Source organism: Micromys minutus, assembly GCF_963924665.1.
Source record: "Micromys minutus genome assembly, chromosome: 24".
Lineage (NCBI taxonomy): Eukaryota > Metazoa > Chordata > Mammalia > Rodentia > Muridae > Micromys > Micromys minutus.
In genome coordinates this window covers 46,437,461-46,465,127 of record NC_137959.1, presented here as the reverse complement: position 1 = coordinate 46,465,127, position 27,667 = coordinate 46,437,461, and the positions used below count along the sequence as shown (strand labels likewise).

General features: G+C 50.5%; 1 protein-coding gene across 1 annotated transcript; it reads left to right on the top strand.

Moving 5' to 3' along the window:
* Positions 1–27,667, top strand: LOC308436084 (uncharacterized protein C1orf198 homolog; the record flags this gene model as incomplete). The annotated part of the gene is made up of 4 exons (XM_080936876.1): positions 1–333; positions 11,945–11,995; positions 23,987–24,511; positions 25,617–27,667. 4 exons carry the CDS (start codon positions 1–3, stop codon positions 25,671–25,673), a joined length of 966 nt encoding a protein of 321 aa, XP_080793002.1. The 3' UTR covers positions 25,674–27,667.

Below are 27,667 nucleotides of genomic sequence, written 5' to 3'. Positions count from 1 at the left end.
ATGGCGTCGATGGCGGCGGCGATCGCGGCCTCGCGCTCGGCCGTCATGAGCGGGAACCGGCCGCTGGACGACCGGGAGCGGAAGCGCTTCACCTACTTCTCTTCGCTGAGCCCCATGGCCAGGAAGATCATGCAGGATAAGGAGAAGATCCGGGAGAAGTACGGGCCCGAGTGGGCGCGGCTGCCGCCCGCGCAGCAGGACGAAATCATCGACCGCTGCCTGGTGGGGCCGCGCGCCCCGGCCGCCGCCGACGCGGGGGACGTGCGGGACCCGGCGCGCTTCCCCGGCCTGCGCGGGCCCACGGGCCAGAAGCTGGTGCGCTTCGGCGACGAGGTGGGTGCGGCGGGACGGGCCACCCAGGGCAGAGTGGGCGGCCAGGGGGAGTTCAGAAATCTCCCGGAGAAGGGATCTTTAAAGACAAAGTGGGAACAGTGGAGAGGAAACCAGCGAACCTGGTTGAGTTTACCAGTCAGAGCCTCAATCTTCTGGTGTGAAACAGGAATGATGTCCATGGTTCCCGATCACCAGGCACTCAGTGGCCGGCATGTGTTGTGTATAAGGATCTCAGTGGGGGAGGTGGGACTGCCAGGCTCCGCTGCCCTGGGGTATGTCCCTGGGAGACCACAATGGAGAGTGTGTTTGGGTGCGACGTGTGTGCCCCGGTTTAGATGCCTCCAGCAAGCCTGATTACCTAGCCTGGGCTCTAGACACTGGAGGAAGAGAAAAACTGTAAGAGAATTACTCCAGGCTGACCCTGCTTTTAGGCACTAAGGCTCAGGAGTCTGCGCTGCTCAGAAACCTGGTGTTTTACTTGGAGACGGTTTTCCTGAAGCCCCTAGTGCCACCAGAGTACGGACTTGGTTCCTCAGGGACTCAACTTTGTTTTGGAGGACAAAATCAATGGCAGCTAGAGTTATGTCCGATTGGGTGGGGCGGTTTCCTAGGAGACTCGGAGAAGCTAGGAGAGTTTTTGGGTCTTTTTGTTTGTTTTTTGTTTTTGTTGTTTTCCTGGAGGAGTTGTGCCAGGCGGAGGGAATACCAGTTTAAAACGAGATTTCAATCAGATTTTTCAGGCCAGGTATCCATCGATGTTCGTTACTACCGAGCGCTTGTGGCCACAAACCCATTTCACTGCCAGGGAGTTGTGAAGGCGGACTTCTCCGCCAGCACTGCCTTCTGCTCTCCATCCCATTTGAAACTCTTGAGGGCTCTGCCAGGAAAAACATGGGTGTGGTAGGAGATGAAAATATAAGTCTTAAAATATATTCCTGGAGCTGAAACATTTCATTGTGAAAATATGCATCTCCATAAAGAAGTGGGTGGAGTTTGTGCTTGGATCTGGGTGATGAGCAGGCAGGCAGTTCCGCTTTGGCAGTGTCTTAGGTAAACAAATCCACGGGGAAGCAGCCCTGTCCACACTTAACAGACCGGAGATCACCGGCCCTGGGTTTATCAAAAGGCCAAGCCTTGGTGGAGCCGGGGTCATTGACAAGGAGAGATGTGGCCACTTTCTTTTTCCGCCCAGTTCCTCATCTGGTGTCTGTCAACCCTGTTTCTGCATTCGAGGACTGGCACAGTTTAAAGCAAATAGGGCCTGGGGAGAGAGTTCCATGATAAAGACTTGTGCATGTGTGAGGATCTCCAGCAACCAGGAAGCAGAGGGAGCTTGTGATTCTCCAGCTGGGAGGTACATATAGGCAGATCCCTGGGGGTCACGTTTGAGAGATCCTGTCCCCAAAACAAGGATAATAGCATCTGACCTACACTCACACTAACATTTACGCAAATGAAACTTTGTGAGGAGCTATTCCATGCGCCTCTCAGGAGCACCCAGCCTGAGTCACAGCTGTGCCAAAAGGGCAGAAAGCATAGCTCTGAAGTCCATGACCAGCTTCAGCCCAGGTGTCATGGGACAAGCAGCCTGGAGTCTTAGGGGCTGGTAGGACAGGAAGGACAGGTAGAGTCTACCGTGGTGTGTGCTTCCTTCTGCAATAGTGAGAGGTTTGACCACACAGGGCCCACAAACTCCCCTAGTCTAAGGGAGGGGTTGGCATCAGATTCAAGTCATTGTTGCACCTCAGAGATCATTCATGTAGGACTGGTGTTTGGCCACAGGGGGTAATATGGGGGACAGGGGTAGGTATAGCATAGGGGTGTGACTCCCAGCTGGATGATTTGATACCCAAAATAGGTGATCCCAGATGTGAGCAAAAAAAAAAAAAAATCTTGAAACCCAATTGAATAGGGCACTCCATCCTTCCATCCCCACTGACAAGCTGCCAGCTCTCCACAGCCCTTCCTACTGCCACAAAGGACGCTGCCTTTCATTGTCAACAAACTGCTGCCCCTCACAGACAACATCTAGTCACTTTTTCTTCTGTCATCTGCTGTCACTGTTTTTGGTATTACCCGGTGATTCTTATGTCTTTCAGGAACAAATAGGGTCCTAATTACAGACCGATATCACAGATCTTGGTGACCCTGGATGTAGTCAGGGTTCCTTTGCCTGTGTACATAGGATAGGTACAGCAGCATGGCATCTGTGTGTGTGCGCGCGTGTGTGTGTGTGTGTGCGAGTGTGTGTGTGTGTGTGTGCGAGTGTGTGTGTGTGCGAGTGTGTGTGTGTGTGTGTGCGAGTGTGTGTGTGTGCGAGTGTGTGTGTGTGTGTGCGCACTCGCGAGAGAGCACACTTGTGTGTGTTTACCCTGAACAATATAAAGCTGGGTGACCTGGGCAGAACTCAGCCCCCTCCTGCCTTGATAATTTAACCTGGTCTCCTGTAGAGATAGTGGTCTCTGCCTTTAGTGTTGAAGCAAAGGAGGGACGGTCAACATTTTAGCTACTTTGAAAATCAACAATTTCTCTAGGCATCCTGGGTTAGGCTGCTTAAGTGTCTCCTCTTCCCCCATTATCTTTCCCTGCTGTATGAATTGATTTTATACAAGGCTGCCAGCCTTCTTCCCTGACTCCAGCGTTGCCTGAATCCCTCCACTTCTGCTCCACAGCAGCAAAGAAGAGGGCTTGGAGCCCCAGGGTGCCGGTTCAAGTTTGGCCATGTCAGCCGCAGAGAACCGCCCTGGCAAAGCATAATGTGGAATCAATGGTTTGCAACAGGCAAGGCCCCTGGGGACGTCCTCTCTGCCTTTCGAATTTTCTTGAGAACATTAAGGCATGCCCTTTATATGGATGCTTTTATCGGTCTGGCAGCTCTTTCCTTCTCTGGAAGGTTTGTTCTTCCAGTAGTAAAGCTCCGGGAATGGCTTTCTTTGGGAGATGAAAAGTTCAGTTGAGAAGGGATCACCCGTTATTCTACTGTTAACTGGGGGGAAACCCAACAAAGCCAGATATCTGAATTTTCGGGAATTTGTGGCATCTATTTCCTGTCCCCAGCCCCAACTCCTTGCCACACCCATCAGCATCTGAGCACACTGGTGAGTTCTGAGTTTCCAAACACTGCCATTTTCTTAGGTCCAAACAGACCTTTGCAGAGATGCTTGGAGCTGCCCCGGTGCTGTATCTTGTTTCTGTGGTATCTGCTTGCCTCTGCCACCTCTCCGTGGAGTAGGTGGAGCTGTGAGTCAGCCAGCTCTGCAGCCCTAGGCCTGGATTCTAGAGGCTGGGTTCTTAGGACCCTGGAGTCAGATAGCATCAAACCTCACCAGCCGTTTAACTGATCAGCCGCCTCCCACACACCCCTCCGTCAGAGCCTCAGGCCTCCCTAGTGCTTTTAGCCCTCTCAGCTTGAGATCTCTCCTAAATCCTTCTGGAATTCTTTCTATTGGGTGAGTTGGACCAGATGCTTAACTTTTGGATCTGGGACATGAGAGGGCTTTCCTTCCTCTTTCACTTCAGCAACAAAACTTTATTTCTTTTTACTTTTTATTTCTGTCTGTCTCTGTCTCTCTCTGTGTCTCTTTCTCTGTCTCTGTCTGTCTGTCTCTCCTCTCTCTCTCTCTCTCTCTCTCTCTCTCTCTGTGTATGTGTGTGTGTGTGTGTGTGTGTGTGTGCGTGTGTGTGTGTGTGTGTGTGTGTGTGTGTTTATACGCACACACTGGCATAGAAGCCAAATCTAGGGTGCCTCTCTGTACCCTACCCACCTTGCTTTTTGGAATGAATCTCTGTCTAGCTGACAATTCACCAGTTCAGCTAGGCCAGCTGGCCAGTGAGCCCCAGGAACCCTGTCTCTGGGATTATAGGTCTGTCCTGCTTTTAGCCTGAGTGTTGGGGAATGAACTGGGCCCTTCTGCTTTTGTAGTGAACATGTTCTTCACTGAGTTATGTTCCTAGCCGAGCCTTTTATGGATGTAAGGATAGAGATTTGAGAGTTGATTTCTCTGTATTTTGGACTTGATTTTTAAGGAAGATGGAATGTGCGAATCACCATTTTCTTCTGTCTGGCATATACAGTGTATTTTAGGAATGAGGACAAGGTATATTTGGTGTCCTGTGTTCCTCTGCCTGTGCCTGTTGTGGGTTGTCAGGCTAAGACAGATCTGTCCAGATGCAGCTGCGCAGGCTGTGAAGGGGAGGGCCTGGGCCCCGGTCCCTCCTGTTCCCCTTGCAGATTGATGGCGACCCAGCCTGATAGTGCTTGGCCTGGTGCCCAGAGCTGAGCCAGCAGACATGGCTCTTCTCCTGGGTGCCTCCATTGCTGGCTTCCATGGGAGGTGACCCAGTGGCAGCCTAGAAACTGGTTTTGCAGAGATGAAAGGATCGGTTTGCGCCATTCAGGGAGGGCAAGAAACACATTGGGATGTCATAGTCCTATTTTGATTTACAGGAATCACACCATAACTAAGGTTCCTATAGTGCTGGAAGAATGTGGCCATTTCTCAAAAAAAGTAACAAAATTATCAAAATAAGTAGCATAAGCATGGGGATGGCTCTCCTGCTCTTCCTTTGACCCTCCCCCTCCTTCCAGTCTGTTCTGTGTTCTCATTACCATGAGGGATGGCCCTTGCCCTGGCCAGATCCATGTTTCTGAACCTGTGTCTCTAGTGGCATGTGTCCCAAGCTAAGTCACCAGGGCTTTGGAACTGCAGCTCTGAGCTCCTAGTTACGAATCCTTACTTTAGCAGAGATGAGTACAGTTGTTTTGTTTTTAAAGATTTATTTATTTTATGTATACGAGCACACTGTAGCTGTCTTCAGACACACCAGAAGAGGGCATCAGATCCCATTACAGATGGTTATGAGCCACCATGTGGTTGCTGGGAATTGAACTCAGGACCTTTGGAAGAGCAGCCAGTGCTCTTAACCACTGAGCCATCTCTCCAGCCCACAGTTGGTTTTTTTTAAGGGCATGTTTTAAGGGTTCATCCTTCTGGGTTTTTCCTGTGCCAGAGAGTAAACCCAGAGCTCCCTGCAAGTGCTCTACCACAGCCCAGCCCTTTCTTTCTTCTGAGTTTGTTTGGAGACAAAGTCTTGCTAGGCTAACTCAAGGCAGGGCTTGGATGTAGAATCCTCCTGCCTTGGCCTCCAGAGTAGCTGGGTTTATACACCATGTCACTATGCTGGGCTTGATGGGCTTTAGCACCGTGAACACCAGAGAGGGGGGTCACCTGGTTCCTTAGTCCCTTGACTTACTTATTTATGATGCTGGAGATTAAACTCAGGGTCTTGTATATGCCAGGCAAACTCTGCCACTGAGTCACTTTGATCCCCAGCCTCATTCCTGTTTCTCTTCATTTAAATGAATTATTATAGTGTGTGTGTGTCCAAGAAAGTGTGCCCATACACAGGATATGCATGTACATGCTTACAGGCTGTAGAACATATGTGGAGGTCAGAGAACAACTTTGGAGTCACTGTTCCTGCTATACCTTATGTGGTCTCTGGGCACTGAACTCAGGTTGAGCAGGCTAGCCCATTGGCCTCTGGTTGACCAGGTTAGTTTAGCAAGTACTTTTACTCACTGAACCATCTCACGGGTCCTCATTTGTGTTGGTTTTATAATACTTTTGGTTTTGTTTTTATTTTATTTCTGTGTTTTGTCTGCATGTGTGCTTCATGCCTACAGGGTCCTAATAGGGGTGTTAGACTCTCTTGAGCTGGAGTTATAGAGTTGTGAACCAATATGATGATGCTGAGGTTGAACCCTGGTCCTCTGGGAAAGGAGCCAGTGTTTCAATTACTGGGCCTGAATAAGCTGTGATCTGTCTTTCACGTACCTGTAGTTGAGTCAGGCGTCAGGTTCTGGTGTCTTGCACTCTTGAGTCTTTGAGTGTCCTGGCCACCCAGTATCTACCCAAGAGTGACTGCTGTCAACACAGGTCATTTTCTGTCCCTCTCTGCTGTCAGATCTCCCTCGCTCTGGCTCTCTCTCTTAGTCTGAGCCTCAGTGCCATTGCCTGTCCCATAGATACCTCCCGGATCCTGGGCTGACCATTTGTGGTCCCCGGAGCACCCTATGACTGCCGACCCTGCTTCTGGGTCCTGGAGGAAACCGGCCCTATTTCTGGGACTTAATAGTTGGGGTTCTCGCTTTTGGAAAGTGGACAGTCCTTGCAGAAGGTGATAGTTAAACTGTACATTGGAGTCCGCTTTGTGGTCAGGGTGTGTACAGTGGGCAGGGCATGGGGACTGGAGTTCTGAAACATTGTGATTAAACATGTTTTATGCACTGGTTAGTGTGTAATCTTCAAATGCCAGGAAGAACAAAGAGGCCCCCTGGGGCTGCCCTGCTGAGGAGTGTGGAGCCAGTCTGTAGTAGCTAGGTAGTTTTTGTAGAGGACCTTTGCACACAGATGGCTTTACACACCCGGTCATACTATCTCTGATCTGTTTCCCAGGAGACTTGGACTCACAGGCTGCGATCGGCCAGGCTGGCAGCTCCCACTTAGTGATCAGCATCCTCGGTTCTGCACCGTCTTCCCAGGAGCTGTTCATTTCCCTGTGATGTGCATAAGCAGGACTTGCCATCACAGCCAGGTCTTCCTTCTTTAAGACAGGGTCTCTGGCCTGGCAGTGGTGGTCACACCTTTAATCCCAGCTCTCGGGAGGCAGAGGCAGGTGGATCTCTGTGAGTTTAAGGCCAGCCTGGTCCACGGGCAAATTCCAGGATAGCCAGATCTATATCGAGAGACCCTGTCTCAAGAAACTAACAAAATACTAAAAAATGGTATCTCATGAGTTCCAGGCAGTCCTTGAACTCACTGTAGCTGAGGATGGCCGTGCACTTCTGGTCCTCTGGCCTCTGCTTCCTGAGTGCTGAAGTTACAAATGTGAGCCATGCCCCTTGCCGCTGCTTCCTAAGTGCTAGGACTAAAGGCTTGGTCCCAGCCATGTTTTGTTTGCTTACTTTATAAGTTTTATTGTGGATACGTTGCTGTATCTTTGTGAGTATGTGTGCCACTTGTGGAGTTGGTTGTCTTTCTTCCACCTTCACTGTTCTGGAAGGTTGAGTTCAGATCTGCAGCACCAGCCACTCACTGCCCTGCCCAGCTAGTTGTGTTACTTTGAAAAGAAACTTTGTATCCATTAAGCAATAAAACAGTACAAGTTAACAACTGCCCATCCCCCACCCCACTCCAGCGTCTGCTTGCTTTCTGTCACTGTGAGTTTTCATATTCTCCTATTGTGTGTAGATGGGACTGTAAAAACCGTGTTTAATCTTGTGTCTGGCTTATTTCACTTAGAAATGTGTATCTGTATCATACACAGTAATACTGCTTTCCTTCAGAGGCAAATGTGTCAAGAGTTTCCAGGCAGTGCAGATGCACCTAAAGCAGTGGTAGTAAAGTTAGTTTTAGTGCTTCTGTCTGGAGAGCTTGTCTCTGCTTTGAGGACCAGTAGGGTGCCCTGTGTAGACCTGCTCCTGATTGCTGCCTTCAGGGCTTTCTGTTGTTTTAGGTGCTTCTGTGTCCTATTAGGTCTGTCTCCTGTGGTTTCCGGTCTGCTTTGGCTATTCTGACTTGGCCAGAGTCAAGGTCACCTGTGCTGTCCTGACCCTGACGGCTGAGGGACATGCACTTGTGTGTGCACGCATGTGTGGTGTAGTGTGGTGTGTGTGTGTGTGTGTGTGTGTGTGTGTGTGTGTGTTGCTTTTGCTGTCTCAGGCCTGAGAGCCTGGGAGGCAGGCCGAGGGCTTGCCAGCAACCCCAGAGTAAGAGTGCAGGACCTCACCACAGACCTTCACCTGGCCATATTTTGGTTGCCTCCTGGTTACTGTGGGACTAGAAGAAGCACTGTATATGTGTGTGTGAGATATTCATATATGTATAAATATGTGTCTGTGTGTGTTTGTGTATATCTGTGACCATGTGTATTTCTGTGTATGTATTTTGTGAGTATGAGTATGTTTGTATGTTTATATGCAGATGTATCTGTGTGCAAGTGTCTGAGTGTCTGAGCATGTCTATGTGTATATGCCTGAGTGTGAGAGTGTATCTATGTGTGGAAATGTGTCTATGTGTATGTCTGTGTGTGAGAGTATGTATGGAAGTGTCTATATGTGTCTATGTATGTCTGTGTATGAGAGTGTACCTATGTGTGGGAGTGTGTGTGTGTGTGTATATGCCTGTGTGAGAGTGTATCTTTGTGTGTGAGTGTGTTTGTGTATAGGAATGCATTTATGTGTGAGAGTATGTCTGTATGGGAGTGTGTATGTGTGTGTATGCCTGTGTGAGAGTGTATCTTTGTGTGGGAGTATGTACGTGTATAGGAATGCATTTATGTGTGAGAGTATATATGGGAGTGTGTATGTGTGTGAGTTTGAATTCGTTTCTGTGTGTGGGAGCAGGAATTGCTACTTTGAGGTTCTGCTGCCATTTGTGGTAGTGGCCTGGGCGCCTGCCCTGGTCCTGGCAGCCTGGGCGCCAGCACGGTCTATGGCTGGAGGCATTGTCACTGCTGGCTGACTACAGCGCTCCTGCCACATTTTTGTTTGGCAGATTTATTTTTTCGAAGTGCTTTATTATTTTTTATGAGCTCAGAAGCACAGAAATCCAAGGAATTTGTTTCTCGATGAAACAAACAAAAGTAGATCTCTTGCCGCCTGTGACCCTCTTTGGAGTTCCAGGAAGCAACCACTGGGGCTCGGACCCCACCGCCACTGCGCCCTGACTTTTGTTTCCTGGAGTCTTGCTGGCGGTTGCCTCCCACAGCCAGTGCCTCAAAGACTCAAAGGGACTGACCTAAGGCGCTCACTAGAGATCAGGGAGGTGACATGTGGATGGGTCCAGCTTCCACGCTTGTGGTCGATCACTACATACTGCCTCTGTCTGCCAACATGGCTTGGGCTGGTGGCCTCAGCGGAGACAGTCTATTAGCCAGACAGTCCCTTCACCTCCCCCGCAGTCACACGGAGAATCAACAGCATCTGTTCCACTGACCTGCTTCCCTTCCCACTGAAGGCAACACTTTCAGCCTTACTACCTCTGAGAGCAGCGCACCGCGTCCCAAGAGCCTACGATCTCAGACTTCTGGGTCACTTCCCTCACTCCCTCCATCCCCAGTGGCCTGAGGAGATGAGGACAGGCTGTAGCCGCCTTTGAGGCCCCCAGGCATTAACTCACATTCCTCCAGACAGCCGTGGCCATTTTTGGAGGAGCCGAATTTAGACATTGGAAGTAACTGGGATTTAGCCGAAATTCCAAAGTGGAATGCAGTGACCCTGTTCTCATTTTTAGAAGTTTTTCCTGACATCCGTGTAGTGCAAAATAGCCCAAGCGGGCTGGAGAGGCCGGCATCCCAGTGGTTAGAGCATCCACTGCTCTTGCAGAGGACCTGAGTTTGGATCCTGGCACCCATGTGTGGTGGCTCACAGTGTCTGTAACTCCAGCTCTGGGACAATGTGACATCTCTTCCAACCTTCACAGGCACCTGCACTCATAAGTGTGTGCGCGTGTGTGTGTGTGTACATGAACACACATACATATAAATAAATATTTTCTTCAAAAAAGCAGCAAAAGTCAGTTTCAGAGCCAAGATCCCAATGGACATTGCCAAATTCGAATTACCACTGTGCAGGACCAATGGCTGCTGATGGGGGACTGTATTAGCCATATAGCTGAGGTGTCTTTTGGCTCTCTTAGTGCCTGGCCCCAGTGATTGCTGCAGCATACTCAGCTCTGGAGATATACTCTCTGTGATGTGGTCTTGGTATAATGTATCCAAGTGAACAGGCTGTCTCTGGTGTTAGTGCGCAGCCCTTGGACACTGCGTACTCACTGGAGAGAGGGACCCGAGCACAAGCCTGCAACCCTTGCTGCTGTGCCCAGCCCCTAGCGCCAGGAACCACAGCCACCAACTATTCATCTCCCAGTATAAGGGACTTTCTGTCTGCAAATGGCAGCTTTATTCTTGGTACTTCCATCCCAGAAGACCCAGGACTCTACTTCCCACATTGGGATGCTCTGAGAGTAGGAATGGGGAAAGTGTGTGAATTGGAGTATGTGAGGGACCTGGCTCGTGCAGAAGTTCTGCGCTCACAGCTATGGGACTTGGACGTCTCCGGCTCTGGGGATGGGCCAGGGAAAAGGCTTATGGTGTTACTGTGCCTTGTGAAGCTTGGCTTCCTCACTCCCCCAGTCTTAGGAACAGGCTGTCAACTGCCCAGAGCCACCATGCCTTTGTTACTGTAGTTCTTAACCATACCTCAGCTGCCCCTCAGCTCAGCAGGCATGTGCCTTAGGAAAGCTGGCTTGCAGCCTAGATCTGATGCATTTGCAAGCATTCTTCAGGAGTTCCTGCCCTTTGTGAGGCCAGTCCAGGCAGGGCTCTGTCAGCATCTGCAGAAGGAACTATGGGTACAATAACTCTCTCTGTGGAGGTTGGAGCCAGGCTACCTGGCTGCCAGGTGACAAGGGACATAATTTATTGGGCATTCCATGGAGCGATACAAATCACCTGGAATTGTTCGGGGACAGTAGGATGTGAATGTAGTGTTAATGTCACTCAGTTCACATATTCTTTTGGGAGTTTTAGATATAACACCGTTGGTAAAGTGCTTGCCTAGCATGTAGAAAGCCCTGAGTTCAGTTCCCCAACAGTACATAAATGAGGCATGGCAGTAAATGCCTGTAATCTCAGGTTTTTGGAAAGTGGAGACAGGAAGCTCAGGAGTTCAAGCTTATCCCAGGACACATAATGAGTTTGAAGCCAGGCTGTGATACACGAAACTCTGTCTTTAAAAAAAAAAAAAAAAGACAAAAAAGATGTTTTAAAACAGATGTTAAATATTTTATTATTTAAAAATAATACTTTTAAACACCCAAATTTTAATAAGAAAATAAAATATTTTGTTCTACTTTTCATATTACTCAGTGTACCCCGTGTTTTAGGCCATAAATGGTCCCCACCAGTAGCAGCCAGGCACAGACAGGAACTCTGTGGGGGTGGGGAGGAGGCTCAAGCTCTTCCTTCAGTCTGGCAAACAAGACCTGCGCGGCCAGAGTCAGAGTCCAGCGAGCTTGGGAGAGCTCTGCACTGTGTGAGCTGAGTCGGGAACAACGTCAGCAGTGTTATGTTTAGACTCACGTTACCCTGATGCTCTGTGCATTGATTCTGTTACTGGACCTTTCAAGTGGCCAGAAGTGTTCTTTGCACAGGTTGGCAGGTTTAAAGGGATGTGTAAGCTCCTCTCAGAAGCAAGGAAACAGGTTCAGAAGGCTATGCCCTCACTGCAGACCACACAGTTGGCCCTGGTCAGACTGAGACTCTACCCTGTCTTTGCAGAGGAGAATGATGCCCATTCCGTTTCCTGAAGCTCCTGTTCTGGGTTAAGTCTGCTGAGGTCTCCCTGGTAACTAAGACACCATTTTGGCAGGAGGCACCAGCAGCTGGGTCTGCACAGTTTGCAGGGTTGGCCTTTTCAAACACAGAGACTTCCACGTTTGTACAGTTCAGGTTGTCCGGTGTGTGCTTCCCTCCTTGTCCTGGATGGATGTCTGTACAGGGTTGCTGGAGTTTGGGCCTCAGACTTACCCTTCAATTTTTATTGCAGGACATAACTTGGCAAGATGAACACTCAGCCCCATTCTCCTGGGAGACAAGGGTAAGTTAAATTAAATTAACTTTAGATGCATTTGTTGGTTTTGAAAATATATGAGTATCTGTACATTTTCTTTCAACATTTGATGGGTGCAAAAGGGCGTGTATGCTTCCTAATGCTGGGCCACAGTTGACAGCCTGTGTTGGTAGGGCAAAGGAACTTTGGGGAACTGAATCTCCATGTAGGTCTGCCATTCCCACAGTGTCTCCAGCCTCTGGAGTTGCCCTGTCAGGAGTTTCTCCTTTTCCATACTTCAACACCAGTGCTTGGCACTTTGGTGGTGAATGGCCCTTGAGGCAGCTCAAAGCCCCTGATAAGGTGACTTTGGTTGGCTTGTGTGCATGCACACATAGACAGACACGCACAGACACATGGAATCAGACCCTGGTCCCCCAGTCAGTCACGTGTGGGCTGCCATCACCGCCAGAGAGAGCATCAAGCTCTCTTCAGAACATGTCCCAACTTCCCCATTGTCCAGGAGAGGGATCTTAGCAGGCAGCAAAACCACAGAGGAGCAAGTGTCCCATAGCCAAGGAGAGGTGGAAAGTCACAGTTTTCTAACTACGCCTTTCAGTGGTGCGGCCGAAGACACAGCCGTGTGTTCGAAAACCTTGTTTCTTAGGTTCTCACTCTTCCCTACTCCTTCTGATTGCAGCCCATGTCCTAGCTGACCCTGGCACTCAAGGGACCAGTGGCGAGGGAGGCTTAAAGTCAGGAAACATTGATGGAGTCCTAAGGGTCTTTGAGAGACCTCTCCTCCAGACCAAGTCTTTGGATCCACAAGGACTTGGAGGACAGGGACAGCTGCACCACCTGGTGCTATCGGCTGCATCTAATACTCAGCACCTGGCCTAAGGGGGGTGAGGCAGTCTTGGCACTGATGTGGTGACATCTGAGGTTGTTCTTGTGTTCGAGGACACAGGCAACCATTCCCACAAACATGTTTGCATAGCAAATATGGATTCCTCCAACCCTCCAGACACCACCTTATAGATCATAAATAACCTAAAGACACTGACTTCTGTATCACAAGTCTTTGAGACTGAGACTCAGCATGTACCCCAGGCTAGCCTCAAGCTAACATCCCTCTGTCTCCAGTTCCTCAGTGCTGGGATCACAGGTGTGTGTCACCGTGCCCAGCCCCCTGTAGGGCTTTAAAAATTTCTACTGTAAAGTATCGGAGAACTCAGATCTGTAGTGATAATTTGGGGATTTTAGATTCTTTGAAAAACAAAGAATTATAGAAAGTGCTTTTGTTTTAACCCCAGGTATGGGATATTGGGTTGCTTCAGACTGTCCACAGCAGCTGACTATGATTTGCCTCGAGCTCTAGCAAGAGTGTGATTTTGCCAGCCGCAGATAGTGTGATTCTGTGATTGTGTGACATTTGGAATTCTGGGGACTTTTCAGAGGGCATATAAATGGTAGAGCTCTGAGAGGCAGGATGGGTCGTTTGTTGTTTGGTGGTGGTGGTGGTGGTTGCAGTTTGTTAAGTAGCCATTTGCAAAGAAAAAAGCAGGAGGAGGAGGAGGAGGAAATAATTAGATACCCTGATGGTCAAGATCAAACCTGCCCCAAGGAACCTCATTCCCCTAATCAGCAGGAAGTAGTCTATTAATAATGCTGCCCCCTTACTGACCCCTGGGTTTATTCAGTGATCTCTTTCCTTTTCTATCCACTTTTCTCTCTTATTTAGTGTTAGGGGGTTGTAAGAGTGGAAGAAAGGGGGCAGGGAAGGAAAGAAAGAAGAACCCACAAAGTAGCAGATCAGCTGCACAGATCTGCACGGAGGGTTGGGGGGTGAAGGCAGTCAGCGGGGAACAGGCCTGGGCTGCCTGGATGCTGTCTCTGTCCTCACCGCCTTCTCTCTGACTCTAAAGTTTCTGGAGGCAGAGCGGGGCATGTAGCGTGTGTGGAGACGTGAACAGCCCCTTCCACTCCTCTGTTGACTTACCCTCAGCCAGAGCCTCAGAGGACCTTCACCTCTGCTTCTACAGGTTGGGCTATGATCCTCTTAGGGACTGTCTTAGTTGGGGTTTTACTGCTGTGAACAGACACCACGACCAAGGCAAGTCTTATAAGGACAACATTTAATTGGGGCTGGCTTACAGGTTCAGAGGTTCAGTCCACTGTCATCAAGGTGGGAGCATGGCAGCATCTAGGCAGGCATGGTGCAGGAGGAGCTGAGAGTTCTGCATCTTCATCTGAAGGCTGCTAGCAGAATACTGACTTCCAAGCAGCTAGGCCAAGGATCTTAAGCCCACACCCACAAGGCCACACCTTGGGCTGAACAAATATAATTACCGGGACTTAAAGGTGACCTGGACCTTGATGAGAACCGCACACAGGAGATGGGTTTAGCAAGGGTGGGGCCCTGGTCTCTGAGCACAGGGTGAGAGATCAGACCCCCATGGCCTGCAGACCCTTATGGATGGTGACCTCATTTTGTCAGCTGTCATGGATCCCTGCCACACAACACCTCAGAAGAGCCTCAGTCACATGCCTGGGTGGTGCCAGCCACACTGAGGCAGCCTAGGTTTCCCGCACAGTGTGGTAGTGACACATCTGGGTTGTGAGTGTCCCTGAGACCTCTTGGTAGGATAGGAACAGGCTGGCTTTCAACTCCTGGGGATCGCCATAATCCCAGCAACCCTCCTGCTGCAGCCTCCCTGGTACTGGGCTACCACTCCTGGCCTGCTTGTTTTTGCAGGACCGGGGACTGGCCTCACAAGTACTAGGTGAGCTAACCACTGAGTTGTATCCCCAGTATTGTTTTTATTAACTCTGATGAAGTGCACCTAATGTAGAATTTACTAGTTTAGCTCCTGGGGGGGGGGTGCTGGGCACTGAACCTCGGGGTTCACACATGTTGAGCTCTGCCACTGAGCTGCACCTCCAGCCCATTTACTACTGTGTGTGTGTGTGTGTGTGTGTGTGCATGTGTGCGCTGTCAAATGGATGTGCATGCATGTATGTGTGTAGTCATGCATATGGAGCCCACTTGTATGTACTACCAAGAGTATATGTGTGCATATGCATGCACGTGTGTGTGTGTGTGTGTGTGTGTGTGTGTGTGTTGTCAAGGGGATCTTGCACAGGTAAGAGAGTACATGTGTGTACTCGTGCATATGGAGACCAGCAGCCGAATTCAAGTTTGGTACTCGGGTACCATTCACCTTATTTTTGAGACAAGGTCCCTTGGCGGCTTGGAACTTGCAGGTTTGAGACACCGAGGAGCCTCCTTCCCTGTCTTCCACCATCTCTCCTTCCCTGGCACCGGGGTAACAAGCACTCCTACTTCACTCACCTTTCTGGTTTGTTTTTCAGTATTATTTTTAATTATGCGTGTGTGTTTCAGTCTGTACACACGTGAGTGTGAACACAGGTACCTACAGAGTCCAGAAGAGCTTCTTAGATCCCCTGGAATCAGAGTGACAGGCACTTACAGGCTGCCCAGTGTGAATGGTGCTGACCAAACCCGGGTCCCCTAGGAGAGCCACCGCTCTTCTTACGTAGCTTTGGAGACAGCTCTTCAGCTCCAGCTTTCTTCCTTTAAACACGGGTTCTGGGATCAAACTTAGATCTCTGCTCACAGGACAACAAGCACTTTACTGCTGAGAGATCTCCCCCACCCCAGTTAACTACTGGATAAAAATTGTTTACATGTGAATGCGGATGATTTATTCCACACATGAGTAGGTGCCTAGAGCAAATGGAAGGTTCTCAACCCCGTGGGGCTGGAGTGAGTTACTAGTGGTTGTGAGGCTGGAGTTACTAGTGGTTGTGAGGCTGAGTTACTAGTGGTTGTGAGGCTGGAGTTACTAGTGGTTGTGAGGCTGGAGTTACTAGTGGTTGTGAGGCTGGAGTTACTAGTGGTTGTGAGGCTGGAGTTACTAGTGGTTGTGAGGCTGGAGTGAGTTACTAGTGGTTGTGAGACTGAGTTACTAGTGGTTGTGAGGCTGAGTTACTAGTGGTTGTGAGGCTGGAGTTACTAGTGGTTGTGAGGCTGGAGTTACTAGTGGTTGTGAGCCATCAGATGTTGGTCCTGGGGACGAAACCTGGAGCAGTCCACTCTTAACTGCCGAGCCAGCTCTTCAGCGCCCCCGTTGGCCACTTTCAAGTGAGCAGTTCTGTGGCATTTAGTAAGCTCATGAGCTCACTGACAGCCGCCCATACTGCCATTTGATTACACAGTTGCGAGTGTTTATGGAGCACTGGGTGTTTCACGATCTACATATGCTGTAGGATAATCAGGTCAAGCAAATGAACATATCCAGATTTTCCATTATGTAGGACACATCCCTCTACCCTGACAGTAACTCCAGCACCCCCTCCACACTCTACACCCTGCACACCCCCACAGGGGTCCGGTCACCACTGAGATCTCTTCCACTCCTCTGTCTGCTTGTCAGGCAAACCGGGGGTGGGGTGGCGGTGAGGGGAGCCCATGGGATCACCGCATTCTTCTCTCAAGATCCTGTGTTTCCAGAGGAAAAATCCCAGAAGCCAGAAGGCCGTGGTCTCGGAGAGAGGAAGGAGTAGAGAAGATTCCTTGCATTCTCAGCCTGCCTGGGCTGCAGACAAGTTGGAGAATGTGTGGGGAGGCTGGGCAAGCAGGGCTAGGCCCTTGGGACCCCATCCCCAAGGCCCTTCTCTTCCCAAGCTGTCTGGCTTCTGTCTCTGTCTTTACTAATGTTTAGCTGCCTGTTTGAGGTCCCAAGGAGGCAGAGGGGAGATTATTGTTTTCCAGGCCTTTCCCCAGAGGAAATAGCACTCCTGTGAGCACACACTCACCCAAATACACAGAACATCCTCCAGACCAGTCCCTTCCCCACAACTCATGTGCTCATCTGAACTCCTCCCTCCTGGTCCTGCCGTCAGTGAGCAGGTCACATAACCATCTGACTGGAGAACAGAGTGATGGCTGTGGCTCAGAGGTGTCGCTGCCCATGGAGGACGGAAGGGCTGCTTGGTTCTAAGCCATGGCCTCCATGCACCTGCTCAGTGTCAGTCAGTTTTTGAGGGGAATGGCCCCGTAGGGTACACCCAATCCCAACATGAGCCTGCCTACACTGGGGCCCATGTTTCTTCCTCCCAATGTCCCCTTTCCCTGCTTGATGGTGGCCTCTCTCCTTCCTCCCTTGCCCCTCTCTTTCCCTCCCAGCTGTCCTAATACCCTCCCCCAGAAACTTAGACCTCAGCCTGTGACCCTCTGTCCTGACCCTTCCACCTTTTCCGTGGGTTAGAATATTGTGCAGTTCCTTTCGTTCGGTGGCCCCAACACTGCCCCCAGGACACCATATCCTACAGGTCTCCCTGAAGCCCTCAGCTCCCTCACTGTACCCTGTCTGTCTGTCCTCCCTTACTACAGTACCCTTGCTAGATCCCACCCACCTTCTCTTGAAGACCTCACACCTGCAGCTGCTGTATATATCCCGTTTCTGACTGTCCCAACCACACCCATATGGGGGCTGTGCTGAGCACGTGGTACAGCATCTTGGAACGTTCGTCCATTTGAAAGGGGTAGCCAAGGCAGGGGCAAATGCACAGGAAAGTTCTCTGCCTAAGTTGTGCTCCCAACACAATACCACCCATTCTCTTGAGGGACTCGAAGAGGTGTCCTTGTCACAGGCCTGAGGGCTAAGACTCCTGCCTGTAGCATTGACTCCTACATACACCCTGGCTCCTCCCAGCCTGCCACTTTCTGGGTCTCACGGTGACACTGAGTTTTTTGCTGCCCTGGAGCCTGAGAGGTGAGTATTTGTCCACCTCGAGGCTTCTAAACAAGGGGCATGTGTAATTTAGCTCCTGGTCTGGACAAGTGTCTTGGATGTGAGGTGGACGGACTTGAGGCACTGCCCAGCTGGGACATGCTGCGAGTTCCTGTAAGATGCCCCTTTGCTAATTTTGTGATTTTTAAAGCTTTGTAGGCAACTCTCCTCGCCTCGGTGGAGGGCAGGCGAGCGGAACACATGCTAAGCATATGGCGGGCTGTTGAGTTCTTCAGATGCCGACTGTGTGCCCGTCACCTTTGCCAGTGGCCGCCAAGCCAAACAGTCCTTTTTAGCGGCTTCTACTCCCCCCTTTGCTGAATATCACACATTCCTCTCCAGTGAGTGCGGCACAAAAATAGATGTTGGGCTCTGTTGTGGTCTTGCTGTTTTTAGCATGGCTGTAACCAGCTGAGCCTTGGTTCCCCACACGGTCTGACTGACCAGGCTGTAGGGAAGTCAGGAGCCCTGAGTGCAGATAGCAGGTGGGGTCTGCCAGGCGCTGAGGAGATTCTTGTCTTCCACCCCCAAGATCATGGAAGGCAATCCGTTGAGCCCTGAGTCTCTCTTCCTGCAGTCCATGATATGACCGTGACCTAGTGGCCACTGTCCCTTCCAGTTATCTTCCATGTAGTGTCCTTCTGCAGAGCCGGCTCAGTGGCCTAGGCACTGAAAGAAGGCCACATGACTTCTTTCCCATTCCTGAAGAGGACATGTTTGGAAAAGCTTGCCCCTGGCACATATGGTCTTTCTGTTCTCCACTTTGGTCCGAGTGGGCCCCAGGAGAAGGTGGTCTGGCCTGGCCTTCAAAATCAGTGCTGTCTGGAAAAGTCCAGTGAGGTGCCATGGTAGCTCTTCTGTAATGAGAAAGGAATAGTGTGTCCATGTTCCTTTGCATCATTTCCGAGGAGCATTTCCCACGACGCCACACACATAACGCATGTTAAGTCAGCCAAGACTTCTGGACTGCTCTTTCCAAGTCTGTGGCGTGAAGCCAGCTAACTTCTGTATCAGGTATGGGTGGCTCACGTCAGTCTGGGGCCTTTCGGCAGGAGCTGGGCTCTTTCTTTCCTTGCTCTACACCCTGGGGATTTAGTGTCTGTTTTCTCTGGGTGGACCTGTGGGCACACTGAGCCTGGGATAGGAGAGCTGGGCTCTGGGTACACCTCTGGCTCCCAGAGCTGAATCTGTGATGCTTCCCATGGGTTCTGGGGTCCTGAATCTGCCAGAGCTCTGCCCTCTTTCTTCTGTGAGCCTGGACTTGTCAGGTTGTATCAGTGTCTGTGAGAGGCAGCTGCAGAGTCAGTTTCCAGCAAGCCAGGAAACCCCCAGAATGGGGAACTTGGGGTTACTCATGACCTTGTTGAGCCCATTTTTTGGTTCTTCAGCTGAGGCAGCCTAGACAGGGACAAGGAGCAAGTTCTTCCCTCCTGCCATCCAGCTGCCAGATAGGATCTGAATACCTTCTCTTCTTACTGCGGTAGGACAGGCCCTTCACCATAAGGGGGAGGTTGGCTTGTTAGAGGAGACTAGTTACACTTTATGTGCAAAGTTAAGGATCAAGTGAACACAAGGAAAGAAGGAAGCAGATGGGTTAGGGTCTGCTGCCTTCCTTCCCTCTCCTCTCCTTCCTCCTCTCTCTTCCCCCTCCTCCCCTTCCTCCTCTCCCTTTCCTTCCCTCCCCTTCCTCCTCTTCCTTCCCCCTCCTCCCCTTCCTCCTTTTCCTTCCCCCTCCTCCCCTTCCTCCTTTTCCTTCCCCCTCCTCCCCTTCCTCCTCTCCCTTTCCTTCCCTCCCCTTTCTCCTTCTGTCCCTTCCCCCTCCTCCCCTTCTTCCTCCTCTCCCTTTCCTTCCCTCCCCTTCTTCCTCTCCCCTCACCCTCCCCCCTTCCTCCTTTCCCTTTCCTCTCCTCCCCTTCCTCCTCCTGTCCCCTCCCCCTCCTCCCCTTCTTCCTCCTCTCCCTAGTATCCCCTTTCTTGCTTGCTTTTTTTGGGGGTGGGTAGACACAGGGTATTGCTGTGGCCTGTTGACCTGGTGACTTCTGTATAGTCCAGACCAGTGTGAAACCCACGGCAATCCTTCTGTCTCCTCCTCTTGAGTGTTAGGATTGTACGCAACAGCCACTGTACCCTGCCTTCTTTCTTCTTGGTTTTTTTGTTTTTGTTTTTGTTTTTTTGTTTTTTGTTTTGTTTTTGTTTTTCCTTTTGAGACAAGGCCTCTCTTTATGTAGCTCTGGCTGTCTTGGAACTCACTATGGAGATCAGGCTGTCCTCAGATTCACAGAAAGACCCGACTGCCTCTGCCTCCTGAGTGCTGGGATTAAAGGTGGCGTGCACCACCATGCTTTCTTGTGTTTGCCTCCGAAGTTCCCGAAGGAGGTAGTTACCTGCTCCTGGCAACATGCCCCTTCCAAGTTGTCCTGGGAAGCTGCAGAGTGCCAGTCACCCTTCCGGTCCCTGAGGGGACGGGAGCAGCTGTCATTTAGGCAGTGACACAACCTCAGACTCCAGTCCTGGCTTCCTTCCTCAGTACCTGGCAGTCCGCCCGTCAGGATGCTTGGTTTTGCAATCCACAGTCTTCTAAGCAAAGATGAGGGGCAGGTGTCAAAAAAGCCTGGGAGGGTCAAACTGCTTTTGTGTTGGGAGGCTTTCCTCCACAATTTCCGAATCAAACTCGACCCCATGCCCAAGTCTTGGGCCACTTCCAAGCTATTTTTAGCAGTTCACTTACTTAAAGCAACCATTATGTCTGAGTGTCTTTGTGTCCTACTAGGGAATTCGGGGATGGGCAGGGTTCAGAATGCTATATCTAGAAATGATCCTGAGGCCAAGTGAGATAGCACATGCCCATAATCTCATGATTCAAGAAGTAGAGGCTGGGGGATCCAGAGTTCAGGGGAAGCCTTGGCAACATAGAGTTTGGAGTTACCTTGGGGTATCTCGAAACAAAACAAACAAACAAACAAAAAGCCTGTAAAAGTTAGAACAGATCATGAATGAACACAGGTGGGTCGTATGATGGGCAGGACCCTGCCATTTCCACAGGCACCGTCCTTGGTAGCCTCTGATGTTTCAGCCCTGCAAGCCAGGCCCCAGAGTCTCTTGATCTGGACTGACTGAAATCCAGTGGCAGGTCTTCTAGTAGACTAGTGCCTGACGCAACTAATTGCTCTGCTTCTCTAGTTTTTCCCTTTCTTTCCTTTCTTTCTTTTTCCTTGAGGGGAAAAGTGCTGGTGGCCGACCAGGCTGGAACTGGCAATTGTCCCTTGACCTAAGTTCTCTGGTGGGGGGGGGCACAAGCACACACCAGTATGCCCAGCTTGTTCCATGTTCGTCACACTTGCCACATTAGAGCCCCTCAGTCACCCACTCTTGCTCATGGCCATGGTCCCTTGCAGAACCGCAGTGTTGCCGACTTCACATTCAGGTCCTGAGGTTGCATCTCATATGGAAGAAGGGTTGTGGTCCACTTTGTCCTGAGGTCCCTGCCTATGGAGAGGAACCCTGAAAGACTTATAATTTGTAGGAATGTATGTACATTATGAAGCTCTGGGATACCACCCCCGAGCAGTGTCTAGGGCAGCTTCACTGAGGAAGACCTGAGCTAGAGTTGCCCAGCCCTCTGATGCCCTTGTTGAAGCCGACCCTCTCCTAGCTTGCCATCTTGGAAGTTCCAGGCTCCTAGTCTCTGGTCCCTGCCCCTTCCTGTTTCACTAAGAGGCTAGACAAGTTGCTTTCAGGCTGCTGGGTTTTCTGCCATTCAATCCCTAACTGGCTAGGGGACAGGAAGCCTGACTATCTTCTTCTCCCCTGTGCTTTTGTACAGTGTCACTGTGTTAAATTACATTTTGTTTCCCACAAAAAAAAAAAAAAGAAAGAAAGAAAAAAAGAAAGAAAGAAAGAAAGAAAAACAAAGGAAAAGAAAAAAGGATGAAACAGACTGGCCCATTTACCAGATGATACCATCTGTGTCCCTGCGTTTTGTGAGTCAGCACAAGTTGAAATGACAACTCAGTTGATCAGAAATGACTCTCATCATTCCGGCAGGGGCATAAGACAGAACAACCGTGTAAGGCAGCTTGGCAGTGTGCATCGGAAACCACTTACGGGCAGTTTGAATCTTTGCGTTTTGATACTTTGTTTCTGCAAGCCTGGAGATAGTTCCAGGGACCCCCACTGTGGAGTGAGGGTCAGCGGGTGTAAACTGTTCGTGAAGAGTGTGAGGTAGGCTGTGGGAGAGCTACCAAGTGACCTTCACAGCCCCTTAAAGTAGAGCTACCAAATGACGTGTTCACAGCCTCTGTCTTAGTCAGGGTTTCTATCTTGCACAAACATCATGACCAAGAAGCAAGTTGGGGAGAAAAGGGTTTATTCAGCTTACACTTCCACATTGCTGTTCATCACCAAAGGAAGTCAGGACTGGAATCCAAGCAGGTCAGGAAGCAGGAGCTGATATAGAGGCCATGAAGAGATGTCACTTACTGGCTTTCTTCCCATGGCTTGCTCAGCCTGCTTTCTTATAGAACCCAGGTCTACCAGCCCAGGGATGTCCCCACCCACAATGGGCTGGGCCTTCTCCCTTGATCACTAGTTGAGAAAATGCCTGACAGCTGAATCTCATGAAGGCATCTCCTCAACTGAGGCTCCTTTCTCGGTGATAACTCCAACTTGCGTCAAGTTGACACAAAACCAGCCAGTACAGCATCTATAGGTAGTGTTGTGTGGCCAGGAAGATGTCTGTCAGCTTAGCCTCTTAGTGAGTTTCTGACCAGTGACAGACCCTGTACCAAAGAACAAGAAAGCTGTTATAAAATATCATTCACGGGGAAATGTGAACAAATGTCTGTTCACCCCAAATAAGGAACCAACAGCAGATCAAAGTAAGAATACCACTAAAGTCCAACTTGGTGAACCAGTGTGTTTCATTGGAGGTGATTTTCAGGAGTATGGATGGGAGGGGGTCACTTACACGAGCACAACTGACTCAATGACAGCTGCATTACCAAAACCCCACGCCAGCGTGGGTGACAGCTCACCAAAGCTGGAAGCCTGGAGCCCACTGCACAGCCTGCAGGCAGCTCAGCAGGTTGAAGAGCACATCTTCCATGGAGCTCAGTTGGTCTGAGTCATGTCTGCCTATCCAGTAGCATCTCTCAGCAGTCTTCACTGCTTATATAGGCATGTAAGAGAGGAGCCTGGTGAGTTTGGTCAGTTTCAGGGATTTCCTAAAGCTATTGAGTTGTTTACTTCCTAAGTCTCAAGAAGATTCCTTCCAAAAGGAATTCATTATACAACATTGGAATCTGAGGAGCATACTCGAAGTTGTCTTCTGACCTCTATACACACTCACACACATGTGCACACACACACACATGTGCACACACACATACGTGGAGGTTGTGAAGATCTGTATGATGCTCAGGCTGCAGTCAAGTGAAGTCCATGTTATAGACCTGACAAGACCACACTTAACATGTATAAAATAATATGGCACAAAAGAATGATAGTATTGTAATATGGGGGAAGGGGTTGTGACTGATCTGAGCTTTTCTCTACTTTCCCGGCTTTCTGGCGAGCTGGGAAGTGCACTTCTCAGGACTGATTTTGAGATCACAAGTGGCGAGTTCTGCAGAGTGGGGAAGACGTTGCCTGCAGTTAGCTCTTCTTTGACAGAAGGCTCAGAATCCTTGGCAATGGTTTTTGTCAGAAACGCTCAGTAGCAGCATTCTAGAGGCCACCAGGGCTGACTGGATGTGGGTCAAGAAAGCGGTGGGCCTGTGCACTCAAACATGAGATACGGGCTTTGCTCACATTGATTTCCTTCACTCTGAGTGTTTGTCTCAGAAAGCAGGACTCTGATGTCTTAAAGGACCCCACATGCTCTTCCTCACCTGCCTGCAGCAACCCCTCAGGAGAGAGCAGAACTGTGGTGGATCCAGTCGTGAGCTCTCACAGCCAACAGGGGTCCTTGGCCATTGTTGGTTCTGGCTGTAGAGCTGTTCAGGGTTCATTGTGATGGCGCTTGGCCTCGTGACTCCTAATGCATTTCGGGTAATGGCAACCACTGTGGAAATAGTCACTTGGGACCAACAAATAATCAGCTTACAATGTTACAGTATCTGTACATACGTGAAGAAGAGCATGTGCGTGAACCAGATGTCTGCCCCGGGGCGTTCCGAGACTTGTTCTCATTTGCCTCTCTTTTCTGTCTCCCTCCCCCACTCAGAGTCAGATGGAATTCAGCATCTCCTCCTTATCTATCCAGGAGCCCAGCACTGCGACTATGACCGGTGATACCAGGCCCCTGGCCAAGGCTTCTCAGGGTACACAGGGTTCCAAACCTGCCCAGAGCAGCAGGTCCTCTAGCCTGGATGCCCTGGGACCGTCTCGAAAAGAGGAGGAAGCATCCTTCTGGAAGATCAATGCTGAGCGTTCTCGGGAAGGGCCTGAGGCTGAGTTCCAGTCCCTGACACCCAGCCAGATCAAGTCCATGGAGAAGGGGGAAAAGGTTCTGCCAGCTTGCTGCCGCCAGGAGGCCACCACAAAAGACAGGGAGGCCAAGCCTGTGCCACAGGAACAGCAAACCCTCCCCAGTGTGAGCGCAGAAAAAGAGGTGCCCCAGCCGGTGCAAGCCCTTGCCAGTTTGCTGCCCAAGGCTACCCCCACTGAGTCCCCAGAGAAGCCACCACCTCCTGCTGCCCAGCAGGACGAAGATGATGATGCTCTGTTCTCTGAGCCTGCACTTTCGCAGGTAGGTGATGTTTCTATCAGAAGGCTGGGGGGCGGGGGGTTGTTCTTTCATGGATGGCCAAGGGGAGCCCACAGGATAGGACAGCACTGATTCCCCATGGGGCCCCCCCTCTGAGTTCAATTTCCAGAGCCCATGTTAAGAAGAAAACTCTGAGCATAGTGCAGTACTTATAATCCTAATATCGAGAGCTGGAGACAGGTAGATCCTTGTGCTAGTTGGCCAGACAGCTTAGCCTATTTGGTTAGTTCTAGGACAAAGGTGTTGGGTCATGATGGCCCAGGGATACAGGGGAAGGGATGAGACAGCTTTAACCCCAGATTTAACCCCAGAAACCTCAAAGACAGGATGTGAGAAGTTGGCTATCTACCCCCTCCCAACCTGGTGACAGAAAGTCAGCTGCCCACCATCAACCCTAGTAAGGAGTTTCTGCTCTGGCTGATCAGATCTCACTATCAGGTCCCCCACCCCCACCCCCACCCCCGAGTATGCAGGTGAAGCATCTTCTAACATCCTTGTCCTGGCCAATTGTATGTGGCCCTACAAACCTTGCCCCAGAGAACTTGGCCACCTCCCCAATGGCATAAATACCCCTTTCTCCCCGCCTCCCCCAACTAAACTGATCCAGTTCCCCAAAGCTGTTCCCAGGTGTGTGTTCTTTGCCTGCACACTCACTGCCGACCAAGACCCTACCTGCACACACCTGTCCCTGCTAAGCTTCTCTCCCTCCGGTCCACAGTGGGCCTGGCTACCCCAGGGGAGAAGCGGACACTGGCTGGTAGATGTGTCTTCACTTTATAATGCTGTTCAGAAACAGGAGAGTGCTGGTAGAGAACCAGGGCGTTCTTTGCTCCGTGAATGCTTCTGGAAAGGACACACAGAGCTTCCTGGCATCCGAGGGGCTGGTGTTGGCTGTGACACAGTGTCCCTTGCTCTGGGTTTTGTGCAGCTTTCTGGTCCATAGCTCTGAGGTAAATTGAGGTCAGGGGCCCCTGAGGCAGAAGTAGCTGTTTTCATCTGGGTCATTTTAAATGAAGTGCTGTCTTTAGGTTGTGCGAGGCTGAAACAGAGGCCTGCATCTTATCTTGTCTCCCTTGTCCCTCTGCAGATGAGCTCAAGTAACGTCCTCTTGAAGACAGGCTTTGATTTTCTGGACAACTGGTAAACGGTGCTACCCAGAAACATAGCCAGGAGCCCTCAGTGTGGCCCGCCGTGGTGTTCGGAGGAGAAGGCAGCACTGCCTGTGTATTTTCCTGTTTTCTCTACTCTTTTCTTAGTCTTTTGGAAACTAGGAAATATTGCCAGGTTTTCCCTGTTTTTGGTAAAACCAAATAGATAAATACGATATTTTCAATGATTTGATAACAAGTTTTACACTTGGGATTTTTAAACACTAGCAATCCAATAAGCCTTGTAAATACAACTTCTGTTTCCAACTCCATTCCCCCTTCCCTCCAACAACGTTCCCTGACCAAGTCACAAAAGGTCGCAAAAGCGACTCTCCTGTCTTCCTGTGGAGGGCTCCCGGGATGGACACGGGTCACTGGTTGTCACTGTGGAAGATCATCCTTAAAGACTGTGCTCACCTGGTACTCTTCCTCACGGACACCAGGTTGGGTGTTCTGTGTCCCTCCTCTCCCAGACTCATAGGAAACAGACCGCGGGCGGGCGGCAGGTGCCCGTTACATCAGAGTCTCATTGTTGTATACAGAGCTGCAGCAGGTTCCTTGGCTCTGTGGGAGTTCCCTTCGGGAAGTTATTAAAACCGTCCCGATGGTGTCCCAGTCCCAACCACTGTAGGAGTCAGGGTGGGGACAGCTGTGCTGGACATCAGGACTCTTCTGATTCACTGAGGTAGAACCTTCCAGGATGAGGCTCCAGGCGTGAGCATCCTTTACCCGAGTCTGGTCGGGCTGTATCGTGAAGGACACTCCCCAACACCTGACCATATTTCAAGGGCAAGAGGCTTTTCTGATGGTTCCAGAAACTTCCCCCTGCATCCCTGAGAGCTCACAGCAGTGAGGCTGGGTAAGGAGCATGTGCCTCATCCAGTATTTATGCCCTCTGTCCTCACTGCCCTGCCAAGGCCCCTAGACCAAGGCCCCATGCACCTGCAGGATGCCAAGCAGATCTGTGAGCTCAGGGTGGCATGGCCTATCCTTTGCTGTCACTCCATTCTCCTCACCTGAAGCCTTAAATCTCCAGGAGCCCTCCTCTGAGCACCTGGTTTCAGTACTGAAAGGTGTAGCCTCCTTAATGTCTGAAGTAGCTTCTGGAATATTCTATTGAGCTCCAAGGTAAAGCACATGGCAACTCCCACGCCATTATCCCCTCCCCTGGGAAGACATGCCAAAGCTGTACTTAGCCAATATTGATGTGATACCTGCCACTTAGCTTGTGTCCCCGGTCCCAGGTGCTGCTCTGGTTTGCCTTCCTCTAGCAACTTTAGCAAGTCATCTTTCAGCACTGTTTGTAGGGGAGCTGATTTGCAGCAGTGTTTTCCTTCCCCGTGGCCACAGTATTGACGTGGCAGGAGACTCTTGAGTGTAGGCAGCCTCTGTGGCTGGCCCCATGTGACTGGCACAGTGGTGCTTCCCAAGGAATCCTCTGAAGAGCAGGTGGGAAGTCACAGGGGGTGGGGGGAGGGAGTCCAGGAGGGATCCTAAAGGACCCGCCTGACCTGGGGCTTGTCCTTGTGCCTGGGCAGAGTCCACACTTGCTTCTTGGTCCCCCCCCCCCCCATATGTGGCAGCGACCAGGAAATCAAAACTGTATTTGTCATTTTCCCTTCCTCCATATATCATGATGAAGTACACTATTCTTCTCTGAAGCACATTCTTTGGCTGGAGCCAGTGTTCTGACTCTACCACATGCGCAGGTTCAGCGTCTGGGAGGCAGCGCCGGGGCTCTGTGTCCCACAGAAGCTCTCAGGAACCCAGCTCTATGTGTCTGGTTTTCCCTGAATCCCAGCCCTCTGGGTTGGATCCGATCCTGTCGGGAGCAGCAGAGTCAGCCTCCTGGCCAGGTGCAAACCTCCTGCGGGTGCGGGAGTGGCCTTCCAGTCTTCACCGCGCCCTCTCCTTTGTAAAGTCTTACTGACAGCGTGTAATTTGATCCTATTTTATACTCTAGCCTTTAATAAAGCCATTTTAAACATGA